This window comes from Chiloscyllium plagiosum, chromosome 33, assembly GCF_004010195.1.
Source record: "Chiloscyllium plagiosum isolate BGI_BamShark_2017 chromosome 33, ASM401019v2, whole genome shotgun sequence".
NCBI classification, from domain to species: Eukaryota; Metazoa; Chordata; class Chondrichthyes; order Orectolobiformes; family Hemiscylliidae; genus Chiloscyllium; species Chiloscyllium plagiosum.
In genome coordinates this window covers 6,844,478-6,862,205 of record NC_057742.1, presented here as the reverse complement: position 1 = coordinate 6,862,205, position 17,728 = coordinate 6,844,478, and the positions used below count along the sequence as shown (strand labels likewise).

The 17,728-nt window shown below is 43.4% G+C and overlaps 1 protein-coding gene across 1 annotated transcript in view; it reads right to left on the bottom strand.

The window, feature by feature from the left end:
- Positions 1-977: 977 nt before the first annotated feature.
- lasp1 (LIM and SH3 protein 1) overlaps positions 978-17,728 on the bottom strand; it is a 152,795-nt gene continuing 136,044 nt past the window's right edge. The window contains exons 5-7 of the mRNA XM_043674841.1: positions 8,392-8,503; positions 6,135-6,214; positions 978-4,351 (exon numbers count right to left, since the gene is read on the bottom strand). Of these exons, the coding sequence (XP_043530776.1) occupies positions 4,178-4,351; positions 6,135-6,214; positions 8,392-8,503 (366 nt within the window). The 3' untranslated portion in view covers positions 978-4,177. The remainder of the gene's footprint in view (positions 4,352-6,134; positions 6,215-8,391; positions 8,504-17,728) is intronic.

Sequence of the window (17,728 nt, the reverse complement as noted above, 5' to 3'; positions counted from 1 at the left end):
TTTCCTTTGGAATACCTAGAGACAGGCTTGGATTGTAAATATTTAATTCACTATGAGTGATTGCTGATGATGGCTAGTAGTTTTTAAAAAACTAAAAAGTCACCCTAATTTGGTGGTGGGAAAGCTGTTCAAGCATGGGTAATAACACTACTGGGCATGAAAACTAGAGTACTTGAAAAAGGCTGTCTTGTGATGAGGGTAGTGTCCCTACCTTTGAACCAGGAGGCCCAGGTTTAAGTCCCACTTGCTCCAGGGTGTGCCACAATATCTTTGAACAGGTCGATGAGAAAATATTCAGGATACCTTGAAAGGTGTTGTGGTACAGTGGCAATGCCCTTACCCCTGAGTAAGGCAGGCCTGGCTTCAAGTCCCACCTGATCCAGAGGTGTCTGAACATGTCGATTAGAAAATATCTTTGAATACATTGGCACAGCCCAAATTTTAAAGGGCACAAACAGACAATTCAGATTGTTCTCTCTAGTCCAAATGGGACAGAAATGAATGTTTTCACAAGTTCAGTATGATTGCATTGAAACACTTCAGACCCTATAACCTAAAAATAATTTCATTAATTCCACCATGTCTCAATCTTTCCAGTAAATGCGTTCAACAAAGTCTGCATTCCTTCTCTGGTAACCATAAAGGATCCCATGTCGAAGAACAGGGAGTGATCCACGTTGTCATGGACAATATTTCCCCTAACAAACTTCACTAAAATAAAGTTAAATATGGGAGCTTGCTGTGTGCAGATTGTCACAATTTCTGAATTATAACAGTAATTACATTTCAAAGAATGTACCTCATCAATTGGGAAGCACTCTGAGATGCCCTGAGGTAATGAAGTTGCTTTGTAAATGCAAATTCTTCTTCCTCCCTTCCCAAGGGAGCTTGATTTATTCAGATGAATTTTCCATATGCTTCACACACATTTATAGATCCATTAGCAAAACACTTCTAAATAAATAAATTCCACATTATTTCCCATCATTTAGTTTATTGACAATCTGTCATGTAAGAATCATGCCAAAAATACATTTTTTCCTAAAAATTGCAAGCGTGGTAATGAAGAATTCAGAAATGCAAAGACATGCTTAACCTGAATTGCAGATATCCAGTATTTTATGAAATTACATACATACATCTGTAATACCACTTTTTATTCCACACCCCACCCTCCCCCATCCGCACCTCAATTTCCAAGCCAAACAGAATCTAGCCACAACACCTTTTCAATATGCTGAACTTGGTCAGTGATGCAGAATGCCTCAATTCAACAGCAATTTTGCAGTCCAGGCAATTTAAGACGGATAGAGGGTGTTCCTTCATGCTGAACAAACCCCATTTCTTGTAAGCTGTTCTGTGGAGGGAGGAGGTGCTACTGCTGGGAAAGATCACAAGAGAATATTCTCTCTCTTATCCACCCTGACCAGTCTTTGTAACAAACCAACACGCATCAAGTGAAACGCAACTCAAAATATGGTTGTTCCCTTTTATATTTAGCCTCGTCTTTAAAAAAATGCCACTCAGAAAGCAAAAGGTCATTCCAGACGCTGTCTTTTTGCAGGATGAGTAACTCAATAACATCTTTAGCAAAAGCACTAAGCGGAACTTGATAAGCATGTGTAAACAAACAATTTTTTTAAACCAATTAGCGGTAACAACTGCAAGTTTCAAATTAAATAGCATGTTAAGACTAAGCAGTTAATGTACTGATACCATGGAATGTTAAGAGAGTCATTAATGTTGGCACACAATGTCTACACATGTGCTAATGTACATTTCTTCTGTGGTCCACTAGTTTTGGTGCCTGAGCTTTACCAGTTAACCAGTTGTTTCAAGCCTAGGCCAGGCCAGGTTTCCAATGTTTGCTTTTTGCTGCTTTTACAGAGGAGAATGTGAGAACCCCATCTCTACCAAGTCTGTTTAAGTGCTGCACAGACCAGATTGAAGGCAGACAATGCAATATTCTTTTCAGTAAAGCATAACCGTATCATTTATATTTTACTATAACCAGTCACAATACACTATTTTCCCATCTTAAAGCAGTCAGAGGATTTACAATGGTTTTGAAAGTACGTCAGGTAGTTTCCTAACAAACAAAATAGCAGAGAGTTGTTAGAGCTTTAGGTGATATAGTACAGTCTGCCCCAAGGGCTTTAATTAATCCATCAACATTATGTTTACTACCAACAGTAGGAATCGATCAATTAATTGGCACAACTGCAGTCAAAACAGCCAACTCACAAATTAATGACATGACACTTAAGAAACATATTGCAGTACCGTAGAGGGTGCCTGGTGCATTGCTGATAACTAAACATATAAATTCATATAACCTATAAAGGCATTTACATGGGCACAGTCAGCTGGCTACTGCTCTCTTCATGTCTCTCAATGAGATTTGGAAATCGTGCATAAAGAGATCCCAGACTAGTAACCGCTGGATATTCATTACACAGACGATAGAGGGAGTTGCTTGGAGACAGCTCCCCATTGTCGCCACAACTTGACAGGAATTGCAAAACATTGTTCAATCAAGTCTTTCTGTGTCAGACTGGTTTAAACTGGACTCAGTCTCATGAAAGCCTCATGTATTGCCATGTAACACAATAATGACTCTGAAAAGGAATATGTATTAATTCCAGTAAAAGTAACCATTCTTTTTTACATTGCTCCTCAAGTTGTATAATATTGTTGCCACCTCAAGGTTTTATTGAGAGTTTTTTTTATTTCAATGGTATAAACTGCTCCAAAATGGGATAAAAATATTCCAAGTTAGGTCAAGTTTACAGACGTCACAGTTTTGAAATGAATGGATCTAGACAGAGCAGCAGTTAGATCATGAGTCTTGCAAACACATTGTCAGGGAAAAATAATCCTCCTGCTGCTCAGGTTTGTGTAAAACCTGTTTATTTTCTGTAAAAAAGGAATTTTGCTCTCACTTACCAAACTTGCAAATTTAAATAAATTCTCAGCTCACTTTACTCCTCCCTCCACACCCCCATTCTAAAATTCATCTTGTACAGTCAATTGTGTCACAACCTCAGTATGTAACAATGGTATAGGTGGGTTAGGAATGTGGCAAGAATGGCAGGAGGTAGAATTTCATCTACTTCTGCAATTCTAATGGGTATTTATCTTGTCATGTCAGTTACCCAGCCTGTTACATCACTTCTATTTTTGAGAAAGACGATGGTCACAAAGACCATTTGTTTCAGCTGCTTGTTTCACTCCCCTGAAAATTACAACAGCCAAAAGAGTCTGCTATCTATAGAAGAGAACACGTCGAGATTCCTGGTTTTATGAGAATTGTGTACACCATTAACTGAACTATTTATGGTGATACTTAGCCATAGTCAATGTCCGTGCATTCTCTGTAGGCTATTGGGTGAAAGGTAACATTTAGAATATTTTTAAAAATCCAGTCTTACTGTTCACCTGTGTGCCTCACTGTGAGAGTGCGAGAGAGAGTGTGAGGGTTGGAGAGAGGAAGTGTAGGGAGAATGAGACTGTAAGTGTGTACACCCACAATGCGTATGTCTCAACTGTGCATACGTGCGTGTGTACACACATAGGTCGGGGTGGGGTGGGGTTGGGGGAATGGGGTTCCATCTGTCACTGTGCAAGTCTTTCCCTCTCTCTCTGGCCCTTTAGAGCTGAAGAACAGAAGTCTTTTGACAAACTGTATTCACAATCTTCCTCCTGCCAAGAGAACTATCCTGTATTTTGGTCCTGCACAACTTGAATTATTTAAGCAATTTGCAAATAAAGAGCAATGCACTAGAGAAACTAAAATAATATGACCAAAAGAGGTGCAATCTGAGATTGTCCAGACTAATCAAGTACAATAATCCAGTCGAGAATTTCAAAGTAAAGATCTACAAAGAAGAAGGATTATCTGTTTAAAAAAATGGAGAGTTGGATAATGCAGAGCAGTGAAAAACTTGCAAAAGGCTAGATTTCCTTCAAGATAAACAAGCCAAAGAAAATTTTGACTGTATTCCAGTAATACTAAGATCAGAGAAACTGAGAAATTTGTTGTATAATCGGAACCACAATTTCATACATTTGCTTTACCTAATATTTTTGTCAAATTACTGTTGGGATCCATATGGTAATTTATTTTATTTATAATATATATAATCAAAGCAGAAGCAGGCGTTTGATCTGGGCTCCATTACACGGCTTCGACGTAGTTAGCTGGGAGCATGCCAGTGTCACCCGTTCTCTCCACGGTACCGTACATCCATCCTTCATCAATCTGTTGTACATCAATGATTAAGTCGCCATCTAGGAAGGAGATCTCATCATCGTCTGCTGCTGCATAATCATACACAGCTCTGTAACGCTTCTACAGATCAAGGTAGTACAAGAGAGATTGTTAAGGGAGGGGTGAGTATTAGTTCCTCATTCACAAGCATCATTCTCTCTAGCCCCAGGACAGAACCCACCAGCCCCACCCCCCCACATATACACACCCAGATCATCCTATCAATATGGAACCATATGAACACTACACTCATGTAGCCAGTGAAGTTACCCTGATGCACTTGATAAATGACCATTCTTCACACACCTGAAGGATCAGCCACAGGTTTGTTGGGCAACACACTCTCACCTTGAAATCTGAAAGTTGTGGGTTCAAGCCCCCTTCCAGAAACTGGAGAATTTTTACTTCTTTCATGAACATGGCTGGTTGAGCCATCATTCATAGCTGATTCCCAATTGGCTTGCAGAAGGTGGTGGTAACTTTCCTTTTTGAACTGCTGCAGTCCTTGGGATGTAGTGAGGGAACAGTGATATATTTCCAAGTCAGGATGGTGAGCAGCTCAGAGGGGAATTTGCAGGGCCGGGAAGTTCACACACATCTGCTGACTTCGACTTTCTAAGCCGAAAAGGTTGTGGGTTTGGAAGCTGCTGTTAAAGCAGAGCAGCTGGTACACATTGCTGCAACTGAGCGCCTGGTAACTCCATGTTAACACCTCCAATGCAGCACTAATGGGGTGCCTCACTTTCAAAGTGGCTATCCTCCAGTTAGGACAATAAACCAAGCCCCAGTCTATCTTCAGAGCAGGTATAGAAGATTGCGTGGCACTATTTTGGATAGAAAACTGGCTAACCGGTCAAAGGCAGAGAGTGGAGGTAGATGGTAAATATTCAGCCTGGAGCCCAGTTACAAGTGGAGTTCCGCAGGGATCAGTTCTGGGTCCTCTGCTGTTTGTAATTTTTATTAATGACTTAGATGAGGGAGTCGAAGGGTGGGTCAGTAAATTTGCAGATGATACGAAGATAGGTGGAGTTGTGGACAGTGAGGAGGGCTGTTTAAGAGTACAATGCGATCTTGATCAACTGAGCCAATGAGTTAAGGAATGGCTGAAAGTGTTTAATTTAAATGAATGTGAGATATTGCATTTTGGTCTGACAAACCAGAACAGGATGACACAGTTAATGGTAGAGCTGTAGGAGTGCTGTTGAACAGACAGCCTAGGCTTCAGGTACCTAGTTCCCTGAAAAAAGTGTCACAGACAGACAGAGTGTTGAAGAAGGTGTTTTGCACGCTTGCCTTCATTGCCTTCATGAGATATTGGTGAGGTCACTTTTGGAGTATAGCATTTAGTCATGATCATACTCTTATGGGAAGGATATTATTAAATTTTAAAGGGTGCAGAAATGTTTTGCAAGGATGTTACTGGGACTGGAGGGTTTGAGTTACAGAGAGTGGTGGGGGCATGGAATGCGCTGCCCGTGGGAGTGGTAGAGTCGGAATCATTGGCGACCTTTAAGCGGCATTTGGATAGGTACATGGATGGGTACTTAATCTAGGTTAGAAGTTCGGCACAACATCGTGGGCCGAAGGGCCTGTTCTGTGCTGTATTGTTCTATGTTCTATGTATTTTGAATAAGAACAGGATTTATCTCCCCGAGTCCTCCGCCAACCTCTGCAGAACAAGACCATAGTTATTTATCTCTATGGGATCTTGCTGACCCACAAAATGACAGGTATGTTTACGTTACAAGAGAAATGGATGAACTGGACTGAACTTTGGTGCTTTCTGAGGATAAGCACAGCAGAATAGAAATGCAAGTTCGCACAAAAGAACCGATAGAAGGAACAAAACAGGTTAAGAACTTACCCCAGTTGAGGGAGGTTGGGCAACAGGTGCAGCGGGTGGAGTGTAGTCTTGAGTCTGGGGCTCCTGAAGTTGCTGGTAGCCTGGATTAGGGTGAAAAGAAATCAAGGTTAAGTTGGGAAAATCTCCCCCCATTCTGGCAAAGGCTTGAAAGCAAATCATTTGAAATAGACCTTCTCTCTAGACTTTGAAGAGTCTGCTCAAGAATTTCTTTTTTGCCCCAATTTGGAAAGAATTTTCTTGCATCGGGATTAAGTAACCAAATGCTGCTACATTACAAATCCAAGCAAATGAGAAACTATTGTCACAAATACTCTCTCAGGAAGGTCCTCATTAGTGCGTTCAAAGCGTGCTACGCTGATATGGTTTAGACTGTTTCCCTTATCAACTACATTCCAACCAAACTGCTCAACATTGAGCATCAACCTGCTCACCACCCAAATTCTCACCAGCTCAGTGCAGAGGTCAATGCTAGAAATCCGAAGATGAGCATTAATCAACTACTAGAAGACAGCAGTAGCATGCCAGAACATCAAGAGAGTCAGAGGGCAGAGTGTGTATAGTAGCCATCATTAAGGAGAAGGTGAAAGCTGAAAGGTCTGAAGATGAATAAGTCCAGATGGACTACACCCCAGAGTACTGAAGGAGATAGGGTGGTGGAGGCATTGGTAGTGATCTTTCAGGAATCAAGGAGGGTACCAGAGGACTGGAAAATGTCTAATGTAACATGCCTGTTGAAGAAGGGAGGGAGGGAGAGAAGGATGATGAGAAATTGTAGGCTGGTTAGTCTAATCTTGGTTGTTCGTAAGATTTACCTCTGTCACTGGTAATATGTTAGTGTCCACTATTAAGGATGAGATTGTGGAGTACTTAGGTGAGCGTGGTAAAATAGGGTTGAGTCAGCATGGGCTTCATCAAGGGGAGATCATGCCTGATAAATCTTTGAGGAGGCTACGAGCAAGTTAGACAAAGGAGAGGCAGCAGATGTGATCTATTTGTATTTCCAGAAGACCTTTGACAAGGTGCCACAAGGGAGACTGCTAAATAAAACAACAGCCCATGATATTAGGGACAAGGTATTGGCATGGATTGAGGGAAGGCAGAGATTAGGGATAAAGGGGTCTTTTTTAGGATGGCAGCCGATGACTAGTGGAGTTCCACAGGAGTCAGTGTTGAGACCTCATCTATTCACATTATACATTATCGACTTGGATAAAGGAACTGAGGGTACTGCTGCTAGGTTTGCAGATGACACAAAGATAGATGGAAGGACAGGTAATGTTGAAGAAGCAGAGAGGCTGCAGAAGGACTTGGACAGTCTAGGAAAGTGGGCAAAGAAATGGTAGATGGAACACAACATGGGAAAGCGTGAGGTTATTCACCCTGGCTGGAAGAATAGAGACATGGACTATTTTCTAAATGGGGAAAGACTTCAGAAATTTGAAGCACAAAGGGAATTGGGAGTCCTCATTCAAGATTCTCTTCAGATTAAAATGCAGATTCGTTTGGCAGTTAGGAAGGCAAATACATTGTTAGCATTCATTCCCAGAGGGTTGGAATACAAGAGCAGTGATACACTGCTGAGGGGCTGTATAAGGCTCTGGTCAGACTGCATTTGGAATATTGAGAGCAATTTTGGAGCCAGGAAGGATGTGCTGGTGTTGGAGAGGTTCCAGAGGAGGTTTACAAGAATGATCCTGGGGACGAAGGGCTTAACATATGAGGAGTGGTCAAGGACTCTCGGCCTACATTCGATGGAGCTTGAATGATAAGGGGGCAATCCGATTGAAACTTATAGGATACTGAGAGGCCTGGATAGAGTGGATGTGGAGATGTTTCCACTGGTAGGAGAGACTAGGAACCGAGAGCACAGCCTCAGAGTGAAGTGACGACTCTTTAATACTGAGGTGAGAAGGAAGTTCTTCAGCCAGAGGGTGGTGAATCTGTGGAACTCATTGCCACAATGGTCCGTGAAGCCACTTTAATGAGCGTATTTGTTTTTGTCTTGAATGGTAAGGGGATAAAGGGCTAGGAAGAGTAGGCAGGAGGATGGAGCATCAGCCATGATCAAATGGCAGAGTAGACACAATGGGCTGAATGGCCTGACTCTGCTCCTAAATCTAATTCAGAGCAACCAATAATTACGACAGAGAGGGAGTGTTTGGGGAAGAACAACTAGCCGTTGTTATTGGGGCGGCACTTGGAGCTGAAGACTGACTCACTTTCTCTGGTTTACAAAAGTGTGCATTTTGTACCTCACCTTGATGCACCTCGTGCTGAACGTTGTACTGAGGAATATCATTTGAGGGCCTTCGCTCACCAGCTGCTGCACTGGTTCCTTTGCTTTTCTCAAATTCTTCATGGTATTTAATCTGGTGAAAACAAAAGCACAGGAAAAGATGTTGATTGGTCACAAATAAATCCAGATTGCAGCTCATCTCCTTGGGAAGGGTTAAAGCAGACATCCCCAGGGGTCAGCATCAGGGCCCTTCTTGTAACACATCATTCACCATGTACAGCGTGGAGTGCAGAGGATAATTTCAAAGTCTATGGATGGTACAAAACCTGCAATCTGCGAGGACTACACAGTGTAGAACTTCAAAAGGACAGAGTCGAACTCACTGAAGCGGATGGTTTGGTGAATGAAGACGTTCTGGCTGTTCTTAAAAAAAAGTCACACCAGACTTAAAACATCAGCTGTTTCTCTCTCCACAGATGCTGCCAGCTCTGAGTTATTCCAGCATTCTGTGTTTGTTTCAAGATCTCTGTCCTCTGCAATATTTTGCTTTGAACCCAGTGAATGGAGTACAGTACAGAGGAATGCAAGGTTTTGGGAGGAAGAACATAGACAGAAACAATGTAAAATAGGGGGTGCAGGAGCAGAGAACTAACGCATATGTAATGCATAGAGTATTGAAGGTGGCACGACAAGAGGAGAGTACGGTTCATAAAACAGAGAGAATCTTGGGGCTTTAATAATAGGGCCATAGAGCCGGCAGGATATGCTGAACCTGCATAAGACATTGGTTAGATCACAGCTGGGAGTTTTGTGTACAGTTCTAAGGCACCACATTTTAGGAAGGATGTGAACACACTGGACACCATGCAGCAGTGATGAGACATTTCAGTTATGAGGACAGATTGAAGATCAGACTGTCCTCTTTGGAGAGAAACAACTCCAAGGAGATCTGACAGAAATTTTCAAAATTATGAGTGGACTAGAAAGGGAGAAATGGTCCCTGTATGCAAAAGGAACAACAACAAGAGGCTGTGATTTCACAACATAGCCAACCAGAGATGAGAAATAAAATCTTTGTAGTTAGAGTATGGAATGCAGTGCCTGGAGGTGTGGTTGAGGCAGATTTAATTAAGGTATTCAAGAGAGTATTGGATGATTATTTGAATAGAGACAAGGTTATAGCAAAAAGGCAGGTGGTTGGAACCAAATCATGACGCCTGAGAGACCTGCCCCAGGAAGGAGAACCAACACGAAACATTCCCGGCCCCATAAGACACCTGCTGACGTGAAATCCATCAGAATGGACCTGGAGAGCAGCCCAAATACCTCTGCAAAAACACATGCCTGGACCCAAACAACAAATCAGCAGCAACTGAAACCAGGAACTAACCGGACAAAATCAGAAACACCCATGACTGTGTCGCCAAATACCAGACTAATGCCATCTATAAGATCACAGGCGACACCACCATAGTCGGTCAAATCTTAGATGGCCACGAAACAGAATACAGACGGGAGGTGGAAGACCTGGAAAAACAGTGCACTAAGAACAACCTAACTCTCAATGCCGGCAAAACCAATGAATTATTGATTTTCGGCAGGATGTTACTCATGTCCCCCTACACATTAACAGCACAGAGGTGGAACAAGTGGAGAGTGTCAAGCTCCAGGGAGTGGTCATCCACAACAAGCTTTCTTGGACTCTTCATGTGGACGCACTGGTTACAAAGGCCCAACAACATCTCTTCGTCCTCAGGTAGCTGAGAAAATTTGGCATGATAGCAAATACCCTTGCCAACTTTTATAGGTGCGTCACCGAGAGCATTCTCTCTGGATGTATCACCACCTGGTATGGCAACTGTACCATTCAAGATCGGAGATGGTTACACTAAGTGGCGAATTCGGACCGGACGATCACAAAGGCCAACTTCCTATCTATAGAATCCATCTACCAGGCCCGCTGTCAAGGAAAGGCCACCAGCATTCTCAAAGATCCATCCCATCCTGGCAATGTTTTTCTACAACCTCTACCAGCAGGGAGAAGGTACAGAAGCCTGAACATACATACCAGCCTGTTTTGAAACAGTTTCTACCCTACTGTTGTTAGAATACTGAATGGACTCACAAACCCTTAACATTTGCCTGTACCTGTGTTTTTCCTTTTGCTGCTGTTTACCTAGTATTTACTATCTATGCTACTCAACTCTGTGATCTGCCTGTGTTGCTCGTAAGACAAAGCTTTTCACTGTGCCTTGGTACACGTGGCAATAAATTCTATTCTATTCTACTTGAAGAGCCGGTATAGTCTCAATGGACTGAATGGCATCCATGTACACTGTAACAGTTCGGAGATTCTGGAGAATGGGATGGTCGCTTCATCAATTTACTCTAAATGTGATTAAACTTCGTGGTGATTGCTACTCTAGTGTCACAGGAACAATGGGAACAACTGGGCCCATGTAATGGCAAATACCAAACAAACACAGGCTCTTTCCCACAGAGACAGAAAGGGTGTAAGTGACCCAAGTTATCTTTAAAACTATTAAATGGTTTCAACAGGAAGAACCAAAAATGTTTCCATCTATCAGGGAAATTGGAACTAGGGACTATGACTAAAAATAGCCAGTAATAAATCCAATAAGAAAATTTTGACCCAGAAGATATTATGAAAAGAGATATAGTACCATCATGGAGAGGACTTGTTAGAGGTCATGTAGTGCAATGGGTATCGTCATTGCCTCTGAACCAAAAGTCCCACTCCAAGGCTGGATAGCAAAAAAAAAGGTGCATTCATAACACAGCCAGGTTCAGTATTAACTTGTAAGTCCTTCCAATACACCCCCACGGTCATTAGCGAATGCAGGGTAGATCCCTAGTCAACCTCATGACAGAAAACAGTTTTGAAGCCTCTACCATCACCATTCTCTAGATTACAACATCAATGTAAAGAGTGCAGACTCCCTGAGAGACACAGCACCACCTGTTAAAAACCAGGCTGCATAAGTACACAGCGTAGGAAGGAACTTAAGACATGGTTAGGCCAAGAGGAATGGGAGTAGATTCCTTGAGAGCTTGGACACAGGCATCAACCAATCAGGCTGTATCACCAGTTTCTGCACTTTAACTGCACTATGAATGTCTCTCTCAGATTCCATGCACCCTTATAAACAGTGGACTCCAGAGAATGAAACTTCCTGTAAGTAAATGGGAACAGTAGCCCAGTGGTTACCAAAGAAATAATTTAAAAGATGGCAGCTGAGGAATTCAAATTTAATAAATGAGCAATGTTGACCACGTAACCGATACATTGACACAAACATGCTAGAGGGAAGTACATCTGCCACCCTTCCTCAGCCTGGCCTACATGTGACTCCAGACTCTCAAAAATGTAGTTGCCATCTTAATTTGTCCATCAAGACAGGTCATTTAGATTCAAGAAAGTGACTCACCTCACCACCTTGTCATTGGGACACGTGGTGTTGCCAGTTTTAAACACACACACATACAGCTTCAAATTAATTTTTTTTCCCAAAAAGCACACACACATATTTGATCATGCATTTCCACCCTATTCCAAAAGAGGGTGCACTCAAATGATTAGATTAGATTTGATTCGATTCCCGACAGTGTGGATACAGGCCCTTCAGCCCAACAAGTCCACACCGACCCACCCAGTTCCATTTCTCTCTAACACTACGGGCAATTTAGCATGGCCAATTCACCTGATTTGCACATCTTTGGACTGTGGGAGAAAACCAGAGCACCCGGGGGAAACCCACACAGACACAGGGAGAACATGCAAACTCCACACAGACAGTCACCAGAGGCTGGAATCGAACCTGGGACCCTGGTGCTGTGAGGCAGCAGTGCTAACCACTGAGCCTGAAATGAGTTAATGCCATACATGTTCAAATTCTGGGGATATCAACAATTCCTGTGGAAATCCTTCAAAGGCAACACACCCATTCAATTAATCTTTTGGGCTTTACCCATTCAATTAACTTGAGTGTATGTAAGACCGGATATTGACACACATGCTCAAACACACACTGAAGTAATGAATATAGGTTGGTTTTTACTCTTCCAAAAAAGTACCCAGAGTGTGCGTAGCAGGAACACACTGCTACGTGTTCAGTGATAGGTTCCCCCAGCTTGCACTAAGCTTCACTCAAACACTTGAAGGTCAGTGTGGGAGCAAGACAGAAAAATTAAAAGTACGCAGAAGCTCAAGGTCAGGCTTATGGACTGAGTGGGGGGAGGTGCACTGTAAAGAAGTCACTCAGTCTGCATTTAGTGTCCTCCAACTACATCATGAGCAGAAATCACTAAACTGAAAGAAATAATCCCACCAAAATTTGAGAACACAAATTAAGTCTTCCACAAGTGTCAGAGGAGCTTGTTCAGTCCCTCAAACCTGTGTCACTGTTTAATTAATTCACAGTTGATCTACCCCTCACCTTATTCTCCACAACCACCTGATGAAGGAACAGCACTCCGAAAGTTAGTGCTTCCAAATAAACCTGTTGGACTATAACCTGGTGCTGTGTGATTTTTAACAATCTACCCCTCCACTGACTCCTGTTCAACTTTTTAAGTGATGCGCTGAAGGGAGGCTCACAAAGGGACCAGAGGCATCTTCCTCTTATTGCAAGGTTACATTGGTTCACATCACCAATACGGGACAAGGCAAGGTGGGAGGTTGACAATGAAACCAAGGAACTGCAGTTTCGTTAAAGTTGTTCAGTTCCAATCCATCCTTTAACCAGCAGGTGGAGGCAGGGAGTCAACACCACATGAAAATGCCTGTAAACCACTCCCATTCTCCCTGGTCAGGCAAGTAACAAATCAGAACTTCCCTTCTCCTGTATCCAATCATCGGTCCCTCATCCTCGCCCCAGGCCAGCACTAGCACAAAGTACAAGCTATTCCAACTATTCTTAAGCAAGCCCAGACGGTGTGTCATAGCCCATGTTACAGACTAGGCCTCTTAACAAATTCGACTGGAACGAAAAACATACTGAGCTATTACTCCTCCACTTGCTTTCCAGACCATTTAAAACTAAAAAAAAAAGGTGAATTCCTCTCAGATCCCTCTGTGGTGGAGTTATCTTTCATAGAAAGGCTCCCTTCCAGAGTTTCACCCAGGCCACGTGTGAGTGCACCCAGAACACCAGGCCACCTGGGGAAGTGGTTTGATCTCAGGTGGACATTAGTCACACCAAATCCATCAACTCCACCAAAGTAACCAAGCTTGGATCCTTCTTGTGGTAGAATGGGTAGCATTCTCCCCAAGCTCGAGTCAAAGGGGGTCATGGGGTGTTGTCCCAGGGCAGCATCTCGAGCACAAATCCAGCTGACTGCCACCCCACTGTGTGATTATCAGAGGTGCCATCTTTCCCATGCCACATTGAAATGAGATCCAGTCAACCCCCTTAGAATCACAGAATCCCTGCCGGGTGGAAGCAGGCCATTCAGCCCATTGAGTACACACTGACCCCCTGAAGAGCAGACCACTCAGACCATACCCTATCCCTGTAACCTTGCATTTCGCATGGCTAATCCTCCTAATCTTGGACCGTGGGAGGAAACCAGAGCACCCAGAGGAAACTCATGCAGACACATAGAGAATGTGCAAATTCCATGCAGACACTCCAGGGAGCAATGTCCCAGCTTATCCAACCTCACCTTCTAATTCAAACCCTCCTATCGCTGTAACATCCTTGTACATTTTTTCTGCATCCTTTCCAGTTTAACAACATTTTTCGTGTAAGGCATCCAGAATTGTATGCAGCATTCCAAATGTTGATTGTGTATTCCATTCTACTGTTTGACCTCCCTGAATGCATTACCATCCAGATCTCTTAAAGCAGATCTTAAAGACAGAAGCTCTATTTTATACTCTTTCCATTAAGAAACCACCTATGCCTTCTATTCTCAGAGAGTCCTCAAGGTGATAAACTTATAGCAGGTAAGTGGAAGCAGAACATATGAGAAATGAACTCTCCTCCCCACCAACCCATCACCTCTTCCCCATTCCCCATCTCCACCCTCCCCCCCCAAAAGAAAATGTGCTCAATGGAACCTGAGGAGTGTTATAGTTTTATCTCATTTTCTCACCCACATGCCCATACACTCTTCCTCCCTCTCACTTCCTGTTGAAGCACAGTACCCCAGTACCACGATAAAAGTAACCAGTGTGTGTGTGTTAACCATGGCTCCGTTCGGCTCCTTGAGTTAGAGGGCCCCACTCCACAGATTCAAAGGATAAACTCTACACACAGACTTCAATGTGGTACCCCACTGTTGGGAACTCTGCCCTTGATATGAGACTTAAGCAGAGGCATCACCCGTCCCCACCAACCCAACCATCTTTCTGGTGGACAAAAATCTCATGGCACTATCTCAACTACGATTATCATTAACTTTGTTAACAGTTGTCACTGTCACATTGTTATTCGTGCCATTTCCTCCATACTGGTTGGGAGTTGCTTTGGGAGTACCTCATCACTGAAGATTCCTCTAAATGTGAGCTTGTTGTTCACAGGGGAAGACAGAACCATGAGATTCTGCAGATTGGTGCTCAAACCCAACCCTGTACTCACAAAGTAACCAATCGTCGAGCAGTGATAGGGATCAGGGAGTCGTGGTCAGGGTGAAGGGTGGGGGCCTGACTAAAAACTGGAGAGAAGACCACAAGCAGAACTAGCCATGATCTGAATGAATGGTAGTGCAGGCTCAAAGGGTAGAATGGCCTACCCCTGTACCTATGCTTGGATATTCCAGTGTTCCTCGGCACACAAACCTCAACGCCAGCTTGCTGCACCAAGATACTCCATTCTGCCACCCATATTCAGCAAAGTCAGTGCCACCTGATCACTGGTGACAGAGGCATCATGTTTGAAGCTTGTAGGAATTTCAGTCAGACCCTGTCGTGCAATGGGTTGTGCTCCTATCTCTGGGCCACAGTCCTGCGTTCAAGCCTCACACTGGGACTCGATGGCCACTGATGTGAAGTTTCTAACAGGACCAGACAGCTTGACTGCAAATCCTTCCAACAGACCTAATGCTAGGCTGTAAGAACAGCGAGGAAACTTCCCCGACAGGGTTAAATCACTCCACGAAAACCGGTATCTCATCACCAAGTCACCCTTTATTTATAGGTACACAGTACGTGTGGGCTCTGACCCAGCTAACTCAGAGCAGGTTCAAGAGTGAGCAGAGCCCCTGACACTCCTGTTTTTTTAATTTTTTTTCCTCAGCACCCATGTTGCGTGTATGCAGGTGTGAGACACAGTGAAAGACACAAGGGTACTCAAATTTTTATTCAATTTCCACCACCAGGAAGAAAAGAAACACCCAAGTGGCCAGTGACACCTGTTTATTTATTTTTTCTTTTTTTATTTTTATTTTCTCTTTTTTTTCTCTTTCTTTTTCCTAACACCTGAGTGGCCAGTGACACCTGTTTATCTCTGTCAGCCAGGGCTCCCTGATTGGGGCTGTTATTCTGGCCCAATCAGGGAGCTCCTATTCTATGAGGTCCACCTGGCTGACCCTGTTCCAATCACTACGCAGATAGCAATGACAAACCACTGCACTATCTTTACCCTGAAGCTTGGACCAACCCAGTGGAAGTCCATGTTTGACAATATCCTTATTGGGAATGGTACCTGAACAGGAAATAAACTGGGTAAAAACATCCTTGTGGTAAAAGCACTCAACACATGCCCATTTACATAAACATCCCCTGATACTCAGGAACCAGATAAATCAGTCAATACTATCAAATGCACCCTGCTCTGAATGCTAAGTGGGAAAACTATGAACAGACAGGTTAACTCTCACTGGAAGTCACATCCAACAATCCCATCTCACACTCAACTTTGAATCAGAAATACAACTAGTCACAACTGGATTCCTGAGAAACCACTTACGGCTAGAATCTCGAACGATGGACAATGGGCTTCGAGCACTCTGGTTTGGACAAACAGCCAGATAGCCCTTGTCACAGCTATTTCATCACTTTCCCTTCAAACTGCTGGCTCTTGCTCAGTTTATTTCAAAAGGGACAGCCGACACACCAGGACTCCTGCCTCACTCTGAAGAAATAGGTACAGGTGTAGGCCATTCGGCCCCTCGAACTTGCTCTGCCATTCAATTAGATCATGGCTGATCTGAAACTCAACATTCGACTTCCTGCCCTTTCCCCACAATCCTAGATTCTGTTCCTGGTCAAGGCATTTATCTAGTATGACTATATCTTTCTGAATGGCTTTGACCCAAAACATCGATTTTCCTGCTCCTTGGATGTTGCCTGACTTGCTGTGCTTTTCCAGCACTTCTAATTTTTGACGCATTTATCTAGTATTTGTTTTTGGATTAGTGGTGCTGGAAGAGCACAGCAGTTCAGGCAGCACCCACCACCCACAGCTTCCAACCGCATTTATCTAGTATATCTATCCCATTAATCTAATCCCTTTCAGCCTTAAATACACCCAGAAGCTGCTCCCCATACCACAGCTGGAACTATCAGGATTAGTTGCTACTCATTGGTGGTTGTACAGGACTGGTTGCAAACCCCCCTGTAAAACTCACTGTGGGAACCGTTCTGATTATTCACCCTTCCTTAGCACAGTTTTACAAACTTTATGTAATGCCTTCCCCCTCCCAAGTCCCTTATGCATCACTACATCCCCTCCTTCCTTTCCCCACTCCTGCAAAATCATGGGAAGCAAGGCTTCAAGACGCCTGATTGGGGAATGCAACATTGATGCCAGTCCCTCTGTTACTCACTGGAAAAGTGAGTACTCTGGAAGAGATCCTCATGGTAGAGATTCAACATGAGACAATATTCGACACTAACTATTTCCGTTTTGAGGTCAGCATCCCCTCAGACTGTGCAGCCGAAAATGCAAGCTCAACGTGACTCAAACATTTAAAAATAACACACACCACGCACTGGGTGAGCCAACATACAAAAATCACCAGTATTGTATTCTTCCATTTTTAGAAACCAGTCACTGTGACAAAAAAAACCCATAAAAGGTATTCAAGCAGTGCTCGCAGGAAGCCACATGAAAGCTCTTTGCTCTGTACCTCCACACAGACTATCCACTGATTCCCAACCAGGGAAGAACCATTTCACAACCAACCAACATTCCTCAAACATGATTAAAAAATATTTCTGCATTTTGTTACACCTGTTTTTGAGAAGGTAAAATAATCCCAGGGTTGGGATACTGGGCTCTACCTGGGTGGAGGGGGGAAAAAAAGAACAAGTCAGAGGAGGAGAGTGTCTGTGTCTGTGTGTGTGTCTGTGTGTTTTGGGGGAAAAAAAAGTGTGGGGGAGGAAGAGAGAGTG